Genomic DNA, 16,623 nt, shown 5'->3' on the forward strand with positions numbered 1-16,623 from the left:
ACGGTTGAGCACAGAGAAGATTCCGCCGAAGATATGGGCCCTGGTAGCTCACGCACGGAACGTCACATTGTTGATAAGTTATCGATAAGGAATTGATAAATTATCAATAAGGAATGATACATGGTTGACAACGATGGGTAGTGGTCAATAAGTAATTGATATACGATCAAGAACTGGTCAATAAGTGAGCGATTAATGATCAAGGAGTTATTGATAAATGTCCGATAAGTAATGATGACTGATCTATGAGCGATGAAAAAGAATTGACGGGTGATCGATAACTTATTTATAATGAATTGATAAGTAATCGATGCGTGCAATGACCAATTATGTGCGTGATATAAAATACTTGTCTGCTAGAAAAGTTACCGCAGAGTTTGCGGGTGATGAGGGAGTAACATTCCGACGTGCCGAGGAGGCGTGCATGCCTTCGCATTACTCCAATGCTAGTTGCCGCAGTGCCCTCACTCGGCTCACCTATATATAGAACGCCGACACGCGTCGTACGCGGCTTACCTAGAGTGCAAAAAAATCAACTTCAAGTTAGGATGCGCGATTGCCTTCGCACTACTCCAATGCGGATTACCGCAGTGATCTCGAATTTTTTTTTTTTTGCCTGACGAGCCTGCTGATACTATATTACATTAAAAGGCCAGTGATCTCTCCCGCCGATTGCCCTAATCTAAAGACACCGTCGCCAGGTCACATGACATGAGTGGCACAATTTTGAGCGCTTCCACATGTCGCCGCCAACTCAGGCACGCCCGGGAAGCATTCCCGCAGAGTGGCGGCTAATTCCCGAGTTCTACAACGTCCTTTAATTCGGGGGAAAGTCTCTCGTACAGCGATCGCTTTGCAAATATATAGCTCTGCTAAGCCTTCTTAGAGCACCTTACAATGACTGTCTGTTGTAACGAAGGCGCTGTAAGGTAGGTGGTGGGTGCTCAAATTGCCACCGGAGCGTTGTAGCCCAGGTAGGCTGCGTTAGATTAGTGGAGGTTGTGTAACTTACATGACATGTAAAGGGTGTACTAACCGTTACCTTTGTGGAGGAGCAAACGGCCCAGTCAAAAATTCCTTCAGCCTATCGGTCTGAAGGCTGAAGGAACCCGTAATTTGGGCCTGTTGGGCTGTTGGTGATGGGCCTGTTGGGCTGTTGGTGTTGGGCCTGTTGGGCTGTTGGTGTTGGGCCTGTCGGGCCTGTTGGTGTTGGGCCTGTCGGGCCTGTTGGTGATGGCCTGATGGTGATGGACCTGTCGGTGTCAGACCTGTTGGTTCTAATGGCGTCGGCCTGTTGGCACAGATCCTGCTTGCAGGTATCGGGATAGTGTTAGGCCTAATGAGGGACGCCAGTCCTAATGGCGCACCATAGATAAGTTTTTTCATCACTCAGAAATGTGTGCTGCACATTGCGCATGATAACATAGCTTCTTCGATTAGTGCATCGCAAGCTGTTGCAAAAAGGCAGCGCCTGCTACTAATAATATTTTCCAATTAAGCTGGCCAAAAGGGTCTGTAATGCCCTACGATATATATACTGACAACCAGATTTAGGGCAAACGAAAGCTTTATTATAAAATAGAAACCTGTAAAGAGGAAGATGATCAGCAGTCAGAGCAGCAGAACCGAGGCGAGGCGCGAGATGAGAAGACGACGATCGGCAGCTGAAGCAGCAGAGCCGACGCGCGGCGCGAGACGAGAGCGTGAACTGTTCCGGGACCGGACCTGTCCTTGCCCGCTCTAACCGGCCTTCACAACTGTCAATAAAGGCCGTTACATCTTGGTGGAGGTGCGGGGTAGCGGAGAGGCGTCTTTTCGGGTGATTTTGTTGAGGCGCCAGTAGTCAACGCAAAAGCGGATAGAGCCGTCTTTCTTGGTGACAAGGACGACGGGGGAAGCCCAAGGACTGTGTGATGGTTGTATGACGCCACGCTGCAGCATATCATTGACCTGGGTGTCGATAACCTGGCGTTCGGTGGCCGAGACGCGATATGGGCGTTGGCGCAACGGCGAATGGGCACCAGTGTCGATCCGATGGGTAACAGCTGAAGTGCGACCAAAACGGTGGTGAGAGAAGTCAAACGATGACCGAAACTTATCTAGCAGGGCCGCAAGCTGGGTCTTCTCCGGTGGCGAAAGATTTGTGTCGATTGAGCCCACAAAGACGGCCTCGGGAACGGGTTGAGGAGACGGTGAGGAGGAAGTAAGTGAAGACACTTGCAGGCGGCAGGAGTCGTCCTCAGAAGGGTCCCAGGCGACGACGGAAGCGAAAGGCTGGACACATCCCAAGCATTCACCATGAAGAAGAGTGGAGGGGCACAGGAATGGATTCGTCAGGGGCAAGGCGCTGCAGCCGGCTGAGACGGCAAGCACGGCGAATGGCAGGGGTAGACAGTGGCGAGAAGCAGAGGAGTCGGACGGGATGAAGATGACAGGGCCGTTGGATCCAGAGTCGCAATGAACAGAGGCGAGCACAGCAGAGCACAGCGGGATCATGACGTCATCAGCCACAGTCAGCTTGGAGCACAAGTTAGTGGAAGCGTTCACAGAGTCGTCGCCGAAGGGAAGAAGGGCGACTTCGGAACGAGCGCAGTCGATGACAACGTCATGTTGGGAGAGAAAGTCCCAGCCTAAGATGACGTCGTGAGACGGCCATGGGAAGACGATGAATTCAACAATATACAGAACGTCCTGAATAGTAACTCGGGCTGTACATGCCCCCAAAGGCGCAATAAGTTGCGAATTAGCGGCGCGAAGCATAAAACCATATAGCGGAGTCATCACTTTTCGTAACTGGCGGCACAATTTCTCACTTAGTACAGATACAGCAGCACTGGTGTCAACAAGCGCGAAAGCATCGGTGCCCTCCACAGAAACCGCGATCAAATTTGTCGGAGAAAGTCGAGGTCTTGAGCTTGGTGACAAGCAAGCAGTTCTTGCCTCCGGAACTGCGGGCACTAGTTTTCCGAAGGGGGAAGAGGGACGACGGCGCATCGGGGAAACCGAGCGACGACGCGGAGATGGAGCACGGCGGCGAATAGACGGCCTGAGATCGGAGGAAGCAGTGGTCTCAGAAGGCGAAGTGCGGTGAAAAGGCTGGGGAGGGGCATAGGCGTAACCTCGAGGGTCAGTATTGGCAGCAGGGGACAACACTTGGCGGCGGCAGGGACGCATCACATGGCCAGGAATGCCGCAGACATAACAAATGGGTAGGTTGTCCGGTGTCCGCCATGGACGGAAACGTTGCGGTGGTGGCCAGGCAGGACGAAATGGTGTCGACTGCGGTGGATGCTGGTACGAAACGAACGTTTCTGGGCGGGGATGCCTGACGGCTTCGGCATAGGTAAGTGGCAAAATAAATTTATACATCATGACCTCCAATTTTTCGTTGCACGTCCCCCAGCTTCTGTGAGATGTGAGAGGTGCATGCGCACGGCTTTCAGTCTCTTCTCTGCGAGCTCCTTTGGTATGTCTCCCATGTAGATATGAAACGAGCTGCACAATAGAACACAAAATAGGCCACATTTGAACACAACTAGATACATGATAAATGCAAAAGTGAGATTCAGAATTACCACTCTCATTGTAAAAACACAGAAACGAATGTTCGCCATTAAAGGGGCCATGAAGCCTACTTTCGTGCATACCCTTGTTGTAGCATTTAATTCCCAACACATTAAATTACAATACCCAAAACGTTTCAGTTGATTCCGTGCGGCAGATATCTTTAAAACGATTTTCGTTTCCTTTGCGAACTGACTGCTTGTCTGGCAACCTCTGATTGCTGACGACACATGGGCCTACCCACTCCGCGTCTGCTGTGTGTTGTTGGATGCATTGAGATGCTTGCATGAAAACCAAAGACAGAGATTACTCGAAACAACGGGCAATGCTATTTATACATTCTGTGCAGATATGTCAATTGCACTATCTTTGTCGCAGCAAGATCGGAGAACGCGCACAATGACTTGCCACCAGTCGTTGAGAATGCTAATTTCACAACCAAATAGATAAATCAGGTTACTGGCAGAACGGATCTTAGCGAGAGCCACACAAACAGTGTGGAGATCTCTGAAAGTGCTGTGATAGAGCCTGCATGAAGAAACGTATGGGCATAACACACCTTGCAAAAACTAAACGTCACTTTTGCCCGACTTTGCAGTTTTGGATGCAATAAGGACATTGCAGTTGTTACAAACCTCGGATACAATGAACAGGATCTCCATGACTATCACGCTTTCTGTAAGTGAGCGCGACTGTATTTGGCTGAAGCAAAGTTTGATTGCCTAGGTGTTACTCAAAGCAAAGAAAAAAAAAGCACTAGCACCTTTCAGAGAAGACTTTTTCCGGTGTAAGTGCCGGTTTCGCCTCTGTTCTGCCAAGAGACTGGCACTTATTTGAAAGCACGCCAGTCACGCTGCGGCTCTTCAGCTCATCAGGTGTCCAATACACCTGAGTAGCACCGCGGCAGAACATTGAGTCTGTTGGTGCTCTCAGGAGCATCTGCCAGGCACCAGGCTCCATCCAGAGCCCACTGCCTGCATAGACCTGCAGCAAACGTGGAGAATTTCGCATTTGTACACATTAACAGCAGTGAATCAAGGGATTTTAAATATTTCATAACTTAAAACAAACAGCTGAAAAACATAAAAATTATGTAGGCATGAATGCACTCTTTTACAGCGAGCAGTGTCCAAAATCAGTAGATTTTTTATTTCTAGCCTTATAATTCGAAAAAAAAGAAATTGCTTGCGTGCAACATGAAATATATAGCACAATCTTCTGACAGTTCTAGCTTCTCTTCATTCCGAGTCAAATACCGCCAAAAGTTGAAATAATGTTCTCTGCCCCAATTCAAACAAACTTCAGAAATGAGAATAAATTTCACATACCAACAACTAGGCATACCTGACAGAACAAGGCAGCCTCCTCATGATCAAAAATTATTTGTGTACTAAGAATTTCCTCAGGACAAGAATAACTGCAGACCCATTATGGCATCGTCAGGTAATGAAGTACAAAAATGACAAATTAGAAATGCTGACCTGTGCCTTACATGATATTGTCTGAAACCACACATCTATGCTTTGCACACTACCCTTTTCGGCACACTTACTGGGACTAGTATAAGTTTCTACTGTAAGCTAGCATCATCCTCTAAACTGTACCCATTTCACTATGTACCAGCCCCAATTTAATTAAGAATCATTCACTCACTCTACTATGGTATTTGATACACTATATGACTTAAGAACACGCACAATCACCTTTCCATCATCCCTAGCAGAACCTATCACAGTGTCCTGCCCACCAGGCAGCTGGAGCTGGCAGTCCGCGGCGCTCTCCATCTCCTCGGCTGAGCATACTTTTTTGACAAGAAAAGGAAGTACACAAATATCAATGCACCTCAGCAGCACATATAAGCAAAAAGCAAACTGAGTTCAGTTTGACATTGTGGGCTATCAAGTAAATGAAAAAAATTAAGTATTTTGCTCTCAAGGTAACAGTGAAAGCTTTGCACAGTAGAACCTCGCTGCTGAGTTGATGGGTGCTGCATTTTCCTGGCTGCTACACATTGTAGTGGTCTAGATCTGGCATGATGATAATAGGGTTCCATGCATTATAAACCCTGCTGTTCGTTGCATTGTAACTTCGGCCACATTCCTACACAGTAATACTTGTGAAATAACACCCCATGCCAGCCTAAATGAGAAACGGTGGCGGTCTTATGTTTACTTCTAAAGCGGCTTTACTTGGCCTGGCATGTCTAGCACCACTGTGTTAGGCAGACGGCATTCAGACAGGCTGTGCCATCATCATCAACAGTGGTTGCACTTTTTTGAAGCAGTAGCTTCACTGCTACAGGTGCACGGCTGAGATCGCCATGTACGCAACATGACCTTCAAGTCTGCCACAAATAAAATAAACAAACAAATAAACCTCACAATCAGTGGGATTCAAACTCAGGTCCATTGGGCGAGAGCCAGGTGCGCTAACCACTAAGCTTCAGACCCACGGTGTGACAATTCAATAAAACTGGAGATATACAGGGTGTCCCAGCTAAAAGTAACCAAGCTTGTTAAAAAGAGGATGATCCCTAGCCGAGTGAGACCAACTGAGGGTTGTTGATAGTCACGTGTCCTAGTCTGCAGTATTTTTTTATTATGCAAACGTGATTAATTAGCAAAGACTAATTAGCTAACTTTTTAATTATTGCTTTCAGGAAGAAATTGTCAATGCAGGAGTTGTAGATCCCATAGAAAAATAATCGTTTGCCTTGTTTGCAGCTAAGTACCACTGATACAACTTCTTTTATCTGACTTAAAAGAAAGCCCGCGAAATACAAAAAGAACCACGTGATAGGGAAGCAGTTACAGCGCTCCCAAACGAGCGATCAAGCAACGACATCCGCTTATGTTTGCAACGCTGTCCCGTACAGCTTTTGGCGTCTTGAGGAGGTGGCGAGATATGCACCAGGAACTGCTTATGTGTCATGGAAAGTGAGCGGGTGCTGCTTTTCAAGGAAGTGAAGCGCGGCTCGCATGGAGCGCTTTTTCACGCGTAACCTCGCCTCGAGTGATAGGAATGTGGCCGTGCCGCTAACTTGCACCGTCACGCGCTGAAGAAACGGTCGCCCTAGCGCCGATGCGAGAGTTAATTACGTATATCTCGCAACCATCACAAAACGCCGAACCCCGTTCGGGACAACGTTGCAAAGATAAGCGAATGTCTTTGCTTGGCTGGTCGTCTGGGAGCGCTGAAACTGCTTCCCTATCACGTGGCTCTTTTTGTATTTCGCGGGCTTTCTTTTAAGTCAAATAAAAGAAGCTGTATCAGTGGTACTTGGCTGCAAACACGGCAAACGGTTATTTTTCAAAGGGATCTACAACTCCTGCATTGACACTTTCTTCCTGTAGGCAATAATTAAAAAGTTAGCTAATTTGTCTCTGCTAATTAATCATGTTTGCATAATAAAAAAAAAATACTACAGACTAGGACACGCGACTGGCAACAACCCTCAGTTGGTCTCACTCGGCTAGGGATCATCCTCTTTTTTACAAGCTTCGTTACTTTTAGCTGGGACACCCTGTATATGTGCTTCTTGTATACTAACTGCTAGGTTACACAGCCGCTCATGCAATATCATGGTAATTTGTGATTCGAGCGATTCATGATTGATCAGTGACAGGCGATTTCGAGAGGAGTTTGAAGAGGAATAACAAGAGGAAGACGAAGAATACAAAGAGGAAGATTAGCGCTCCACACGCAGAAAATCTAACACCACGGGTATAGGAAAAAATCAGCTGTGGTTTAGCTTCGGTTAAACCTGGTGAGAAGCAGTAGTTTCACGTAGCTACGTGCGGCAAAGTCCAAAGAAACAACAATCTTTCAACAAGCCGAGAAACTAGAAACAAACAAAGCTTTGCAAAGCGCAGCCACATGAAGCTACCGCTTCTCGCCATGTTTAATCAGAGCTAAACCACAGCTAATTTTTTCTTCACCTATCCTTGTTTCTTTGTAATTGTGCTGCTAGTGTTAGTGTGGCTGGCGCGATTGATTTTGTCCTTCCGCACCTCATCACATCTTTTGTGACTTCTGGATGCACACAGCAGTGGCAACAAAGAGGACGAGGGCTAGCCTCCGCTGGAACCAACCATTATGTTGGCTGTAGCGGCATTAGACATTCTCAGAAAGTATGTTTGCAACGATCACAACAGCCACATAGCCCCGTAAATTCTGGAGAAATGAGTAGTCCTCATCGGACCTAAGAAAATGCAGCAGACAATGCTGCATGATTTTTTCAAGTGCCAGCACTGCAATAAATGTGTTTAGTTCTTCATTCCTGTCATTTTTAAATTTGTCCTACTTCCTGCCTCTAATGTTTCCTCGCTCTTGCATTTTTTTTTTTTTTGTAGCAAGAGCTATTGGTCGCAAAGTAGCATTTTCACTGCGGCGGTGGTCACACCGTGGTCACACCGCTTCTTGCGCCGCTGCCTAGCAACCGTTGCCAGATGGAGCCGCGCCATCTGGTGCAACGTCAGAGGAGGAGGAGAGCCAGAGATAGCAGTAGGCACAGCAAGAGACCTCCCAGGTCTACGTATGCATTCACTGGACACCCAGAAATCACGCACAAGGGACCGGGAACAGGACTGCCCACGAGGCTGCTGGCGCGCAGCTAGAGGAAGACCGTCGGCATTGCCTTAACGTGAGCCGACCAACTCGGACCACCCTTATTGTTCTCCCATCCCGCTCATAATACCTGACTCTATCATCACACGCCTTTAACAAGAGCAGAGGGGTTTGTCGTGGGACTTTGTCCCAGACATTACTCCATCCATTCCTTCTGGACTTTCTCGCCCGGCCCAAGTTCTCGCTCACAAGGTGCGAGCCGGTGCAGCGTACACCCCGGACATCCCGAGTCGATGGCACCGAACCAGGATCGGCTGCCCCGATTGCCCTGCTGACTCTGTTGATTTGCACCACCTGATCTGGACCTGTCCTGGCACTGCGAGCCTCTGCGCCTGCTACACCTCTGCCTACCACATCCAGACATACGATGACTGGAGGGCCCCCAGTACCGACGCCAAGCGCAAGCTCAGTGCCCTGCTAGACTTCATGTCAGAGACCGACACCCTCACCTTCACCTAACCAACCCACTTCCCCCTTGGGCCTCAGGTCATCCTTGTGATTAAAGATTTATGAATGAATGAGCAGCGGCCTGTATAAGAGGGCGGTTCGTTGAAGCTGTTGTGGCCAGAGATGGAGAGCGAGTCGGAGAGGCTGAAACAAACCAAGCTTAGCTGTTGGAACGAAACAAGGCAAAGGCGACGAGACCGAGGAAGAACATGCAGAACGTCTGAATAAGCGACGCCGTGAAGATGCAGCTCGACGAGTTCGCCTAGCCAATGAAGGTCCATTACCTCTCGCTACGTATGTCTGGCATAGCTGAGCTAAGCCACAGCCAATTTTTTTTAGTCCCGTGAGGAGTACATCAGCAGGGTTATGCTGTATTAAAACTTGTAGAAACATTAATACTATGAGAAACACATCTCAGTGAAGAGTTGATCGGCTGCTACACTAACAGTAGTAAAGCTTTTTGACGGGCTAGTTGGTACATATTCATATTTGAAAGGGTGTGCGCTAAAAAAGACGTACACAGGAAAAAGATAGAGACGACAGGAAAGAAGCGCAACTTCCAACTTTAATGACGACAAAAGAAGCCAGGCGCACATATATATCCGCTGATAAACAGATATGAGCTGCGTGATGGAGCGTGACCCCATCAACCAAACATAAGACAGCGCAAGAAATGCATATCTAAGTGACATTAAAAGAAACACAAGAAAGTGAACATATCAAACACCTGCCGAGGTAAGGTAAAAAAGTGGGATTCGTATCGGCTGACAACAATGCATAACAACATGGGAAAACAGAGCTGTATGAAAGATGACACTGAAAAAGAGGATAACACCATAAAAAAGGCTAACAACATGACGAAATTTTTAACAAAGAACAAGTGAAAGATGGAGATAAAAACCGTGTAAAGGGTGGTAAATAAAGGCACATTGGAACATCTAAAAGGACACTAAAACATAGAGAGGCGAACGGGTTAATAGTCTAGATGTACCCATCCAGAAAGGCAAGTTCATTTCTAGACAGGTTAATGGAAGGCGTGCTAACGCACTTGTCTTTCCTGAGGTGAATAAAAAAGGCCTCGATTACTTCTCTTTCTGTCTTGTCCTGAGCCTTAGCTAGAAACTTGGTTTCATTAAACTTGGGGTAGCAGTTCTGGCAACTGCTGCAGTGTAACGGAAGGTTACCTCCAGACCTGTTCTTCATGGTGACGTTGTGCCTGCGGGCGCGCTCATTGAAACATTTCCCGGTTTGACCCACATACACTTTGCCGCACGTCAAGGGAATCTCGTACACAACATTGGCAGTGCATTGTGTGTACACGGTTTGATGCTTGATATTACAGGCCTTCTTAACACGCTTCCTGGTCACCATCGGACATAATTTCGCCAGTTTGCAAGTAGCCGAAAAAACCAGCCTAACCCCGTGACGAGACGCAACTTTCTTTAAATTGTGTGAAAGACCATGCAGGTAAGGTACCTATAACCTGCACAGGTTTCCGTTCTGTTTGATGTTTAGCATGCTCCGAGGCGGTCAAAGGAGCTGAGACCGGATGCCTCGAAATATTCTTTTCAGGTAAAACGCACAAGCCTGCTTGTCCACCACGTGCCATTGTGTCTGAAAGGGATACGTGGCAAAAAGTTGTGGGTGACTTCCTTCGGTGCCAACTGGACAGAATAGCTGGCGCTTACCCTTACCGCGTTCGAAGCTCAAAGGAAGTGGTGCAGGTACTGGAGGGAGGCAAGGTATCGGCCACAACTGGTTTTTCAATTGACGTTGAGGACTTATTTTACTCTGTGCCTCACGACGGATTGTTGGATGCTGTTCGTGAACATTTGGAAGAATTTGACGAAGTCAGGTTTCAAAATTCTGCCGGTGTCACAACTGAAAAATTTCTGGACCTACTATTGTTTTATTTGGATTCCACTGTTATTTGCTTCCAGGATGAGTTTTACTTGCAAAAAGCCGGAATTTGTATAGGTTCCTCAGTCGCACCGGTCTTATGCGAAATTTTTCTGGCGTCATTTGACCGGCGCCTTGAAGCTAGCTTGAAGGACACAGGGATAACACGTATTTTCAGATACGTCGACGATTATCTTGTCCTTCTTAACGCACCTTCATACTGTGCTGCTGATACACTTGTAGTCCAAATTCTCACTACCTTCTGTTCTTCATCGAGGGGTCTAAAATTCACGCATGAACGAGCAGATCATGATCGACTCCAGTTTCTTGACTTACAGCTTATTTTTACAAATGATCATGTGTGTTGGTCTTATCAGCCGCACTCAAAGAAGTCACTTTTGCCCTATGATAGTGCCCACTCCAAGCTGGTAAAGCTTGGCATAGTATCTCTTTGCATGAAATCTGCATTAGAAAAATCCTGCGGCCACAAGATAGGTGAAAGTTTCCAGTGCCAGATCGACCGAATTTCTGCTGCAGGTTACCCTGCAAATCTGGTCACGAACATGTCTGAAAACCTTTTGCAAAAAATTAAAAACTCGGAGCATGCTAAACATCAAACAGAACGGAAACCTGTGCAGGTTATAGGTACCTTACCTGCATGGTCTTTCACACAATTTAAAGAAAGTTGCGTCTCGTCACGGGGTTAGGCTGGTTTTTTCGGCTACTTGCAAACTGGCGAAATTATGTCCGATGGTGACCAGGAAGCGTGTTAAGAAGGCCTGTAATATCAAGCATCAAACCGTGTACACACAATGCACTGCCAATGTTGTGTACGAGATTCCCTTGACGTGCGGCAAAGTGTATGTGGGTCAAACCGGGAAATGTTTCAATGAGCGCGCCCGCAGGCACAACGTCACCATGAAGAACAGGTCTGGAGGTAACCTTCCGTTACACTGCAGCAGTTGCCAGAACTGCTACCCCAAGTTTAATGAAACCAAGTTTCTAGCTAAGGCTCAGGACAAGACAGAAAGAGAAGTAATCGAGGCCTTTTTTATTCACCTCAGGAAAGACAAGTGCGTTAGCACGCCTTCCATTAACCTGTCTAGAAATGAACTTGCCTTTCTGGATGGGTACATCTAGACTATTAACCCGTTCGCCTCTCTATGTTTTAGTGTCCTTTTAGATGTTCCAATGTGCCTTTATTTACCACCCTTTACACGGTTTTTATCCCCATCTTTCACTTGTTCTTTGTTAAAAATTTCGTCATGTTGTTAGCCTTTTTTATGGTGTTATCCTCTTTTTCAGTGTCATCTTTCATACAGCTCTGTTTTCCCATGTTGTTATGCATTGTTGTCAGCCGATACGAATCCCACTTTTTTACCTTACCTCGGCAGGTGTTTGATATGTTCACTTTCTTGGGTTTCTTTTAATGTCACTTAGATATGCATTTTTTGCGCTGTCTTATGTTTGGTTGATGGGGTCACGCTCCATCACGCAGCTCATATCTGTTTATCAGCGGATATATATGTGCGCCTGGCTTCTTTTGTCGTCTCTATCTTTTTCCTGTGTACGTCTTTTTTAGCGCACACCCTTTCAAACTAGACTAACACTGATGGCTAAAAAGATAACTGGTGAAATAATGAGGGCTAAGTGACAAGTGACAACCGTGGCCGCAGTGGCTCAGTGGTTATAACGCTTGGCTGCTGACCCAAATGACGAGAGTTCGATCCAGCTGCGGCAATGGAATTTCGATGGAGGCGAAGTTCCAGGGGCCCGTGTGCTGTGCGATGTCAGTGCACGTTAAAGAAACTCAGCTGGTCGAAATTTCCGGAGCCCTCCACTACCACGTCCCTCATAGCCCGAGTCGCTTTGGGACGTTGAACCCCCATAAACGAGCCTTAAAGACACAGCAGAACACTGCGGAGCGAGAGCAGTTCAGAAAAATCGCATATCCTGCCAAAAATGAAAGGGGCAGTACAGCAAGCCTCATAGGCAGTGCAAAAAGAAAAAAAAAAGACGTCAGGTTCAATTAACTGCGCATCTGCTGAAGGACAGCAGGAACACTGTGCCAGAAAACTTTTCAACCTGTACACGGTACAACGCCTAACAACTGTGAATGTACCAGACAACCAGAATAATGCTAATATATTTTGTTAATTCACAAGAAAGGGGATGTCAATCAATTAAAAAGCTTTTAATTATTAGATAACTATGGGAAAGAAACATGAAGCTTAATGAAAAGGCTTGAAATGCAACTGAAGGCAGGACGGCAAGCTATCGAAAGGTATAGATGTAATCACACAGTAGAGTAGGAGAGCGACACAAAGTAGAGATAAAAAGTACAGAAAGAAATGGGGCCTGGGAAGGGTATGTAACCAATTTCAAGAAAGGTCAATGTAGCACATACAGTCAAAGTTAGGGGCACAGCAGAGATGGTGGAAGGATGAGAGTAGAAGTTTCAGGGGATAAGACGCCCTCAAGTGGCACAGGACAGGGTTAACAGGCGCTCATTGGACAAATCCTTTGTTTGCAGTGAACAGTTTCTTAGGCCGATTTGATTATGAAAAATAAAAAATGGCATGCATCACAAGAAGGTTCGCTCACCAAACTCGTCTGGCCCACTGCCACTCGCCCCATCGATGGATGTCATTGCTGGGGCCAGTTCTGTGAATTAGGTTTAGTTAGAGTTCATGTCCTTACACCAAAATGCACATCAAAGGTACCGTAAAAACCCGCGTATAATACGAGGTTTTTTTCCCATAATTAGCGTCCTAAATTTCCACCTCGTACTATTTGCGGATCCGAATAAAAATTTTCGAAGTTGCTCGATGTTTTGGTTTCGTTTTTGCGGCGTGGCTATGGCTTCGCTTCGCTATTGGCGCGTGGCTACGGCTTGGCTTCGTTACTCTCGACAAATGACGTCACGACGTCGTTTCTTTGTTGATCCGTTGGGTGCGCCGGGGGGTCGCGGTGTGCCGTGCGCCTGTTGACAACACACGTGCTAGCATGTAAGGCACGCTTCGTGAAGTGGATATTGTTTTAGAGAGCACGATGTCACGGTCTCGAAAACAGTACTCGGCTACTTTCAAGCGATTTTGGCTGCGGAGAACATCGGCAACGGTGCGGCCGGGAGGCAGTTTGGTGTCGTCGAAGGAAGCATTCGTGGATGGCCACAACAGAAAGAAGCCCTTTTCGTGTGCAGCGGAATGCGACAAAGCTTTCGCGGCCGTTTGATGGTTGTGTAAACAAACCGTTTAAGGACGCAGTCAGGCGGTGCTACGCAGAGTGGATGCACTCAGGTGAGCCTGCAGTGACGCCAACCGGGCGGCTGAAGCGGGCTTAAGAAGTGCAGCATCTCGAACGCCCTCGATGGCACGGAAGATGAGTACATTTGGGATGATTTGTCGGACAAAGAAATGTTCGAAGAAAGCGCTACTGAAGAACAAAGTAATTGAAGTGAAGTGCGGGATGCGATTTGAATAAATGTCTTCTATGAGCTTGTGTTACTCGTATTATACGCGGGTGAAACTTTTTTTCCCATTTCGCGTCTCTAAATCTTAGCCCCGTATTATATTCGGGTTCGTATTATACGCGGGTTTTTACGGTATATTCACACAACGGATGAGGTCGCAAAAAGATCTCTAGCATCACCTCAAGTAAAGGCAGTGTCCGCATGCTGAAAGCATTCACACATGAGATGAAAACAGCAGATCTTGTCCTAATAGAAAAAAAACGCCCTCCTCTTTCCATCTGCAGACACCAATTGGTTGGCGTCAATTCGCGACGTCAAGCCACATAATGCACAGTTCACCCTCAAGATTTGCAATTCAGTCCACCGTGCGAATTCACCTTAAGATGACTTCCAAGAGCACTTACTTTAAGCTCTAAGATATACATGCATGGTGACACCTACAACATGCAATTTGATGAAGTAGCTTAGCTAAGAAAAAAGGGATGAGCAGCACACATGTGAGCTACTCAGGAACAAGAACCAGAGCTAATGTTTTAAACAGTTACTAGGCACATTACCATAGCATGAAAATGCACACACACCTCTCAACTGGCATGTTAGAAATACAAAACACTTCAGTAAACTATCTACACAACAATAGCACACCTTGCAAACATACACCACCTGGACTTTGTGTTTCCCAAATATAAGACATTCATTTTGTGCACAAAATTGCAACAAATAAACAAAGTAGCAGTGCCACCTAATTGGCCATTTAGAAACAAGGAGCAGAGGTATTATGAACAGCAGAGTTAGTTGTTGGCCTGGTTAGCATCACTGATTTAAGTTCATAGTTTTCCAGCCCTACGGAACACACACACATACATGAGCCGCCACGGCAGTTCAGTGGTTATGGTGCTCGGCTGCTGGCCTGTTAAGACACGGGTTCTATCCTGGCCGCGGTGGTTGCATTTCGATGGAGGCAAAATGCTAGAGGCCCGTAAATGCAAACTGCATGCAGGAGATCTAAAGAATGAGGACAGGTTCCAAACTTGTCAAGCACTGCAGTGATTGTACAGAGATTTTCAAGTGTGAAGATCCTTAGCAGAAGCAAGCCACTTGTGAAGGGACAGAGACGCATCATATTAAAAAAGCTGGTTCACAATGTGCGAGCAATACTTCAGTTGTATCATATAACACAGAAATGATGTTTCTTTCATAGTTTTGATGATAAAGGTGTGATAAGTTTGTTTTTTTCCTGCTCCGCTGGTCTGAAGGCATTTAAGCAGTGTCTGCGCCGTTAAATAACCAGTTGTCAGTGAGTGCTGTGTTTTATCCTTCTTCCCAACTTCAGTAAAACGGCAAGTTGAAGAAAACAGCGCAGCAACAGGCACAAGAAAGAAGATGGGACAGGTGCTGACTAGCAACTGAAGGTTTATTGAAAAGGAACACATAAAATATACTCTCTTCACAACCAAGAGCATGCATGAGCTGCGCGAACAACACTTATAAGCTATCAACTTCAGTCATGGTGGTCAAGATTCAACAGTTCACAGCCATGAACGGCCATCCGTCCTTGTTAATGATTGTGAACTATTGTATCCTGACCACCATGACTGAAGTTGACAGGTTATCAGTGTTGTTTGCGCAGCTCATGCACGCTCTTGGTTGCGAAGAGAGTATATTTTATGCATTCCTTTTCAATAAACCTTCAGTTGCTAGTCAGCACCTGTCTCATCTTCTCTCTTGTCCCTGTTGCTGCGCTGTTTTCTTCAAGTATCCTTCTTCCCTTCTTTGGTCATGCACCGTTGCACTGGAAAACTACAAATTTAAAGTACTCTCAACATTTGCCTGAACAATTTAGCACGTCTAAAATATGCTTATCTTCTGGTAGCCTCCAGCTGCTCACGATGATGGTCTCTTCTAATTCATGATGTGACAAGCAAAGCTGCATCCCTGCAAAAAAAAGAAAGAACCAAAAATTTCCTAATATAAGCATCTTGGTGGGCACACGTCTAATAACAAATCTTTTACAATCCTCAATGAGCACACACATTGGACAGCTCTGTACAAAGAACTTATGTCCAGTCATTTGGCTCAAACCAAAATAGTGAGAAAAAAATCCGCCCTTCCCTGGCAGCGCGAGCATATTTTAACAGCCTGAGCAACAAATTGTTCTGAAAGTGGCTAAAAAATGCATTCATTACATAAAAGACATCGACTATTCATGCCACCTAAAATTCCTCCAAAGCAAGCAAATAATGTACAAACAAAAATTCTCATTCCCGCACCTCACAGCAATGGCCAGTGCTGCTGTCTCGCTTGAATCCTGCCTTACAAGCGGACCTACTGGTGTCAGCCATGGGGACGGCCATTCAATTGCTTAAACCCACAAGGGCGTTTGTAGATGAAGGCGTAGCCGGCTGGAGGTGGTTGCACATCACTCCCTTTGTCTTCCCTCAATTGTACCATGGCGGGTGGCCGACAAAGTAAACTGAGCGAAGAGGGCAGGCCCAGCCTATAGTCTTTTTCAGCCTCACTGCTGTGCACAATTTGAAAGGCATAGTTGCTAACGGCCGATTCTACGTGGGCTACACAAGCTAGATCACAAACTGATGATGGGTGCAGGGGTCAAG

The 16,623-nt window shown here is 46.4% G+C and overlaps 1 protein-coding gene across 1 annotated transcript; it reads right to left on the reverse strand.

Annotated features, from left to right (window-relative positions):
• Positions 1-1,549: 1,549 nt before the first annotated feature.
• On the reverse strand, positions 1,550-15,468 carry LOC149335890 (uncharacterized). Its single transcript, XM_089552436.1, has 4 exons — positions 13,141-15,468; positions 5,268-5,365; positions 4,328-4,548; positions 1,550-3,495 (listed from the first exon to the last, which is right to left on the reverse strand). Exons 1-4 carry the CDS (start codon positions 13,184-13,186, stop codon positions 3,369-3,371), a joined length of 492 nt encoding a protein of 163 aa, XP_089408562.1. The 5' UTR covers positions 13,187-15,468; the 3' UTR covers positions 1,550-3,368.
• Between the last annotated feature and the right edge of the window lie 1,155 nt (positions 15,469-16,623).

Source organism: Amblyomma mixtum, chromosome 7 (assembly GCF_055824585.1).
Source record: "Amblyomma mixtum isolate Tamu chromosome 7, ASM5582458v1, whole genome shotgun sequence".
Taxonomy (NCBI): domain Eukaryota; kingdom Metazoa; phylum Arthropoda; class Arachnida; order Ixodida; family Ixodidae; genus Amblyomma; species Amblyomma mixtum.

Coding starts and splice junctions, on each gene's coding strand:
- LOC149335890 (XM_089552436.1), bottom strand. CDS start 13,186: ATGACATCCATCGATGGGGCGAGTGGCAGTGGGCCAGACGAGTTTG. Junction 5,366..13,140: donor CAGTGGGCCAGACGAGTTTG/GTGAGCGAACCT, acceptor TTGTCAAAAAAG/TATGCTCAGCCGAGGAGATG. Junction 3,496..4,327: donor GAAAAAGTCTTCTCTGAAAG/GTGCTAGTGCTT, acceptor TCTATTGTGCAG/CTCGTTTCATATCTACATGG.